At 45.6% G+C, this 7,643-nt stretch overlaps 1 protein-coding gene across 3 annotated transcripts in view; it reads left to right on the top strand.

The window, feature by feature from the left end:
- Positions 1-7,643, top strand: part of rps6ka5 (ribosomal protein S6 kinase, polypeptide 5) — a 41,823-nt gene that overhangs the window by 26,850 nt on the left and 7,330 nt on the right. For all 3 annotated transcript variants that reach the window (XM_035743562.2, XM_035743561.2, XM_035743564.2), the window contains 4 exons: positions 1,078-1,209; positions 1,541-1,674; positions 2,409-2,502; positions 4,198-4,368. In XM_035743562.2, coding sequence (XP_035599455.1) covers positions 1,078-1,209; positions 1,541-1,674; positions 2,409-2,502; positions 4,198-4,368 — 531 coding nt within the window. The remainder of the gene's footprint in view (positions 1-1,077; positions 1,210-1,540; positions 1,675-2,408; positions 2,503-4,197; positions 4,369-7,643) is intronic.

The following is a 7,643-nucleotide window of genomic DNA, read 5'->3' as shown; positions in this document are numbered from 1 at the left end:
TGAGACACTTTATGAATGCAGCTGTGTGCCAGCTTTTGGTTGAGTGTCTGATTGATGTAGGCTATTGAGCAGAATCTCAGCTGTGATTGCCATGCCTTCTGGCTCCTCGAGCCTGGCTGATCAATAGGCCCATTTATAAGGGCTTCTCTCTTTTCTCTGCTGGAAGAAAAGGTTACGGTTCCAGAGAATCACCATGTCTGCCTCAATTACGCCTTAAACCTATGATTGCCAACTTCATCTTGGCTTGTTTTATTTCATGCACGCAGCCCAAATTTCACATATACTAGAATTTGTAGGCTAGTCTTTATAATTTGACGCCAGGCCTGAGCAATTGCGTTAGAGAGAACTGCTGCTATCACAACTTTTAACTCTTGGGGGTCTGCGCTCCCGCCTCGCCTCACAAAACAAAATTAAATTGCATTAGAGCCCCGACGAGATGTAATTTCACAGCAGCGCAATCAGATATTGATGCCTGGCAATTAGGGTATTCTCAACCATCCATCCGTCCGTCCATCCACAGCTCTTACTCTGCATGCATTCCACGCAGCTGTGTGTGTGTGTGCTAGCTAGCTAGCTAGCTCTGGGCCCTTCATAGTTGGAACCAGGCAGCACATCCCAATCCTGTCATAGATGACAGTTATAACAATGAGCACAGATGGACCACCAATGAATGGCAGCCATTGTCATGCTCATGCCACAGTTGTTACAGGATTGATTGGTTATAGTGTAGTTATTGAATGAAATAAACGCTGCATGCCTTTTCAGTAAAATGACGGAAACTACGTTTTGAAGTTCAGATTTGAACACAACCTAGTCTACTTTGGTGTCGATGGCCATCTTATGCATCCACCATTGTTGCTGCAACAATGCTGAAAAGGACGTCTCAGGTAAGCTCTATAATGTGAAGGGTATACCGTTCTCTTTCCTGTGCTTCATATGACCAGGTATATTATATTAAACCCACTTCTTGTTATGTGTGTCCTTTGTGCAGGGCTACTTGTTCATGGCCACCTCTCGCTTCACATTTCTGCTTCATGTAATACCCCCTCTCTCTCTGTCTCTGTGTCCTGGTTACAGGGCTACTCGTTCATGGCCCCCTCCATCCTGTTCAAGTGGAACGCTGTAATGGACGACACACTACAGCTGTGTGGAGGATCAGGGTCACAGAGGCCGGGGTCTGCTGCTGTGGCCCGCAGCGCCATGATGAAGGTACACCCGTGTGTGTGTGTAGTACAGTTAGATGGATAGGGTTGTATTTATTCCCGCCACCTAAACACACTTAGCTTTAATAGCTTAGCTGCAGCCACTAAGAAAGAGGAGTTTTCTCCCGAGAGCAACGCTTGCTTTCAATTGTTTTTGCATTCGTCTTTTCAGGTTTCAGTCCTTCCAGGAGTGAATAATTTAGCTACTGTATTTAAAAATATATATATATTTTCAGTTTCAGCTTTGGCTCAGGTGTGGTGTTGACTAATTAGCGACTGATAGTGGCGTTTTGAAAACGGCGTTCTTTGTGATTTGGTATGACAATCTTCTCTTTTAGGACTCTCCGTTCTATATGAACTATGAGATGAACCTGACAGACAATGCCCTGGGCGAGGGCAGCTTCTCCATCTGTAGGCAGTGCACCCACAAGAAGACTGGCCAGAAGTACGCTGTGAAAATCGTCAGCAAGAGGTACTGTACCATAGGCTAGCCTGGTTCCCAGATCTGTTTTGTGCTGCCAAACTGTACCAGGCCAGACCGGCCCTGCCCGGAGCTCACTGATGTGTGTTTATTGGGAGTTGACTGGCTAACTAGATAAGACATTGTAGTATTATTTCATTTTTTTAAGGAAGAAGAAAAAAGTAGAACCCCATTGTTCAAATACTACATCAACTTTAGTTTAACAACTAGTGACCTAATCGTGAGAGTTTTGCCTCTTAGGGAGGGTAAAAGAGGCATAGTTGAGCCATAATCCAAGAGGAAGTTGTCACTTTACTGGAAACTTGAGGACATTACTTTGTGCTATAATATCCCATCGATGCCCTTCCACTGAACACACATGTACACTGCCTTTCCAGCCCAAACTGCCTCAGTTTCATCACAAGCCGACTTATATTTTAAAAAATAAAATAAAAAAAGTTTTGACTTTTTATACGATTTGAGATTCTTTTAAAAGTAGTTCAAAAATGTGTGTGTAATTGTGCCATTTTTCATGAACTTTTCAATTTAGCTGATTTTAAATAAAACAATTATTTTTGAGAAAAATGTGAGACGTCCGTTAAACATCTAATTCAATTAGTTTGGTCTCATTCGACGTGATGGAAATTCCAGTTGCGGAAGACTGCTCTGCGATTACAACACTTGTTGGCTGCTGGCGACTCCTTCTGATGACACTTTGGGTCTCGTCTCTCCCATGTCCCCTCTAGGATGGAGGCCCAGACACAGAAAGAGATTGCAGCTCTGAAGCTCTGCGACGGCCACCCCAACATCGTCAAGACTCACGAGATTTACCATGATCAGGTAAGGATTTTTACATTTTATTGAACCTTCTCTTGAAATGTTAGTCTCATTTTAGATAACATCTCTTCTGTAAGAAGCGCCTGTTATCTTTGCTGCCTCTGCTATCCTGGTTAGAAGTGCGTGCTATAGAGTCAGTGGAAACATTGCATTACGTTATATTTCAGTCATTCGGCAGACACTCGCTGAAGTAGGCAAAAAAAGGAAAAAACACGTATTTTCATAGAACTTGTAATTTCTTAGTTTCTTCTCATCGAGATGATATCATCTATTTTACCAGAGAGACCTGTTGTCACAAGCGTTGCCGGTCAAAGCCCATCTTTAGAAATGGCCATTTTCTTTCCTAACCGAACTAGTGATTGTAAGACGAGACTAACGGCAGACGGCCTTATTAAGTCAAGAGGTGGAACAGAGCAGATGAACGTGGAAGCTAGATTCCTCCTGGGACATTCTCCATCTCCCTCTTCTCTCCTTCATACCGTCCTATAATAAACACTACACTATACCCCCATATTTCAGTTTGTATACACTGCATTTTACTGCAGTACAGCAGCTGTGCCACATACGGGCACATCCATTGTAGGTATAGGTGAATTAACCTACACAGAGCATATTTCATGTCTGTATGTGGGCCTTTAGATCTCATGAAGGATTTGAGCTTGGTGAGAGAAGAAAAACACTTTTCTCCTAATTGGGTCAAACAAGTGCGTGTGCGTGTGTGTGTGGCTGATATTGGCCATGTTCATTATCTGGGGCCCTTCAGGCCTAGGAGCAGCATTGTAGCTCTGATGAGCTCTGCTGGGTTGTTACTGTACTGTACCTCAGAGAGGGCTTGGCCTAAATGGCACCATATTTCCTTTTTAAAGCACACTACTTTTGACCACAGCCCTGGTTCACTATAGGAGCCCTGGTCAAAATTACTGCACTATAAAGGGAGCCATTTAGAATTCAGGCAGACCGAGGGCTGTTAACTAGATCAAAGCAGAGCCGCCTTGCTGCGGCCCTCCTCTCCCGTTCTGCCTTCCAATTGTACACCTTTTCTACCAAAGTGTGCACTTGCACACTCCCCGTCAATTGGGACACACACCACCTGCATGGAGAGTTGGGACATAGCCAATGGTGTCCAAGTGCATACTTTGGGAGAAGGGTGGAGAATTGGGATGCAGGCTACCTTCCTGCCCCTTCCCTCTCTCTCTCTCTCTCTCTCTCTCTCTCGGTCTTTGTTCCCCTCTTCGAGCACTAATGAGAAAGCCTACTCTACCCGGCTGCAGTGCCACAGACAGACGTAGGTACATTATTCTCTAGCCTCTTTATCAGGGTCCTTTCACTTCAGCCACTCTGTTCCGGTTTCATCTCTCCATCACCGTGACATCAGTATTGTTATTAGGACATGTTTCATACAAAATAGAAATGTGGACTCAGGGTTTCTACCGTTTTTGAGTTTTCCAAACAATTTCCGCTATTGTATAACCACAGCCTTGGGCTCGGAGCAATCGATCACATGAATTCCATAAAGCGTGACGTTTCCTACTTCGTATGACCTCCAATATTGATTTATTTTTAAAGTTACAAAATACAGTTTTATACGTCCGTATAAGGAACTATGAGTCGTTGGTCAACATGACGGTAAGGCTCTCTCTGGAGACCCTATGGGTAAGTGTGTGTATAACTTGCTGTGTCTCTCCTTCTCCCCTCCAGCTGCATACGTACCTGGTGTTGGAGCTGCTGCGTGGTGGAGAGCTGCTGGAGAGGATACGGAGGAAGCAGCACTTCAGTGAGACTGAGGCGAGCCGCATCATGAGGAGACTGGTGTCAGCCGTCAGCCACATGCACGATGTAGGAGTGGTGCACAGGGACCTCAAGCCAGAGGTACTACTATTGAGAGAATGACTGCCCCCTCTCATTGCGGCTACGGAAGTTCAAGGCCGACTGCGGTACTGCAGGCATTGTTTGCAGGAAAACGGGATTCCCCCATTATAGAGAATGGAAAAAAATCTTTGTGGCCAATCTTTGTGTAAATACAATACAAATTTGAAGACTGTCATGGTACCAATCGTTGCTTCTAATACACCAGATGTATGTCCTTGAACCGGTTATTTGAAAATCACACACTAAAGTTATTAAGGATATTTTAGTTGCTAATGGCGGCCTTCAACTTGACTTACACAATGAGGGGGCATAAGTGAGCTAGCCTGTAATGTCACTTCCTGGAGTAGCTCAAACTGCGCATGTTATGTCTCCATGAGACGCCATCTTAACTGACTTAATTTGGCTTCAATGTGCTATTGAGTCTTCACATAGGAATGAAGGGTGCCAAGTAATCGATTGCTTTCTCCATTTATACACACTGTCATTGGTACTACTCAACCGTCTAGGCTGCTCCCAGATCTGTGGTCCTCTGTAGCTCAGTTGGTAGAGCATGACTCTTGCTGCACCAGTATAGTGGGTTTGATTCCCCTGACCACCTGTACGTAAAATGTATGCATGAGTTTAGTCTCTTGGATGAAAGCATCTGCTAAATGGCATGTAAACTCAACAAAAAAAGAAACATCCTCTCGCTGTCAACTGCATTTATTTTCAGCAAATTTAACATGTGTAAATATTTTTTGGAACATAAGATTCCAACAACTGAGACATGAACTGAACAAGTTCCACAGACATGTGACTAACAAATTGAATAATGTGTCCCTGAACAAAGGTGGGGATCAAAAGTAACAGTCAGTATCTGGTGTGGCCACCAGCTGCATTAAGTACTGCAGTGCATCTCCTCCTCATGGACTGCACCAGATTTGCCAGTTCTTGCTGTTTGATGTTACCCCACTCTTCCACCAAGGCACCTGCAAGTTCCCGGACATTTCTGGGGGGATTGGCCCTAGCCCTCACCCTCCGATCCAAAGGGTCCCAGACGTGCTCAGAACACTGATATTCCTGTCTTACAGGAAATCACTAGGAATGAGCAGTGTGGCTGGTGGCATTGTCATGCTGGAGGGTCATGTCAGGATGAGCCTGCAGGAAGGGTACCACATGAGGGAGGAGGATGTCTTACCTGTAACGCACAGCATTGAGATTGCCTGCAGTGACGACAAGCTCAGTCCGAGGGTGATGTGACACACCGCCCCAGACCATGACGGACCCTCCACCTCCAAATCGATCCCACTCCAGAGTACAGGACTCGGTTTAACGCTCATTCTTCGACGATAAACACGAATCCGACCGTCACCCTTGGTGGGACAAAACCGCAGTGAAGAGCACTTTTTGCCAGTCCTGTCTGGTCCAGCGACGGTAGGTTTGTGCCCATAGGCAACGTTGTTGCCGGTGATGTGGGGTGAGGACCTGCCTTACAACAGGCCTACAAGCCCTCAGTCCAGCCTCTCTCAGCCTATTGCAGACAGTCTGAGCACTGATGGAGTGATTGTGCGTTACTGGTGTAACTCGGGCAGTTGTTGTTTCCATCCTGTACCTGTCCCGCAGGTGTGATGTTCGAATGTACCGATCCTGTGCAGGTGTTGTTACACGTGGTCTGCCATTGCGAGGACGATCAGCTGTCCATCCTGTCTCCCTGTAACGCTCTCTTTGGCATCTCACAGTACGGACATTGTAATTTCTTGCCCTGGCCACATCTGCAGTCCTCATGCCCCCTTGCAGCATGCCTAAGGCACATTCACGCAGATGAGCAGGGACCCTGGGCATCTTACTTTTTGTGTTTTTCAGAGTCAGTAGAAAGGCCTCTTTAGTGTCCTAAGTTTACATAACTGTGACCTTAATTGCCTACCGTCTGTAAGCTGTTGTTAGTGTCTTAACGACCGTTCCACAGGTGCATGTTCATTAATTGTTTATGGTTCATTGAACAAGCATGGGAAACGGTGTTTAAACCCTTTACAATGAAGATCTGTGAAGTTATTTGGATTTTTACGAATGATCTTTGAAAGACAGGGTCCTGAAAAAGGGACGTTTCTTTCTTTTGGCGAGTTTATTATCTTTATGGGCTGGCCATACTGCGCAACCAGATCTGGGATCAGGCTGTTGAACCCCTGGAAGTAAAGAACTTGAGGGACACTCCCAACTTATCCTGATGATCTCTGTGTATGGTCTAGCTAAATACAGTGCATTCAGAAAGTATTCAGACCCCTGGACTTTTTCCACATTTTGTTACGTTACAGCCTTACGTTTTTTACCTGCATCAATCTACACAATACCCCATAATGACAAGGCAAAAACAGGTTTTTAGACATTTTTGCACATTTATTACATATAAAAAACAAATAACTTTTACATAAATATTCAGACCCTTTACTCAGTACTTTGTTGAAGCACCTTTTGGAAGCGATAACAGCCTCGAGTCTTCTTGGGTATGACGCTACAAGCTTGGCACACCTGTATTTGGGGAGTTTCTCCCGTTCTCTGCAGGTCCTCTCAAGCTCTGTCAGGTTGGATGGGGAGCATCGCTGCACAGCTATTTTCAGGTCTCTCCAGAGATGTTTGATCGGGTTCAAGTCCGGGCTCTGGCTGGGCCATTCAAGGAAATTGAGACTTGTCCTGAAGCCACTCCTGCATTGTCTTGGCTGTGTGCTTAGGGTCATTGTCCTGTTGGAAGTTGAACCTTCGCCCCAGTCTGAGGTCCTGAGAGCTTTGGAGCAGGTCTTCATCAAGAATATCTCAGTTCTTTGCTCTGTTCATCTTTCCCTCAACCGGTGACTGGTCTCACAGTCCCTGAAAAACATCCCCAAAGCATGATGCTGCCACCACCATGCTTCACTGTAGGGATGGGGCCAGGTTTCCTGCAGACGTGACGCTTGCCATTCAGGCCAAAGAGTTTAATCTTGGTTTTATCAGACCAGAGAATCTTGTTTCTCATGGTCTGAGAGTCCTTTAGGTGCCTTTTAGCAAACTCCCAAGTAGGATGACAGTGGTCTGGCCACTTTACTATAAAGACCTGAGTGCTGCAGAGAGGGTTGTCCTTCTGGAAGGTTCTCCCATCTCCACAGAGTGACCATCAGGTTCTTGGTCACCTCGCTGAACAAGGCCCTTCTCCCCAGATTGCTCAGTTTGGCTGGGCTGCCCTTCCCCAGATCTGTGCCTCAACACAATCCTTTCTCGGCACTCTAAGGACAATTCCTTCAACCTCATGGCTTGGTTTTTGCTCT

The sequence above is a fragment of the Oncorhynchus keta genome, chromosome 29 (genome assembly GCF_023373465.1).
Source record: "Oncorhynchus keta strain PuntledgeMale-10-30-2019 chromosome 29, Oket_V2, whole genome shotgun sequence".
Taxonomy (NCBI): Eukaryota; Metazoa; Chordata; class Actinopteri; order Salmoniformes; family Salmonidae; genus Oncorhynchus; species Oncorhynchus keta.
The sequence above is the reverse complement of the archived record's forward strand: the minus strand, read 5'-3'. Positions and strand labels throughout refer to the sequence as shown.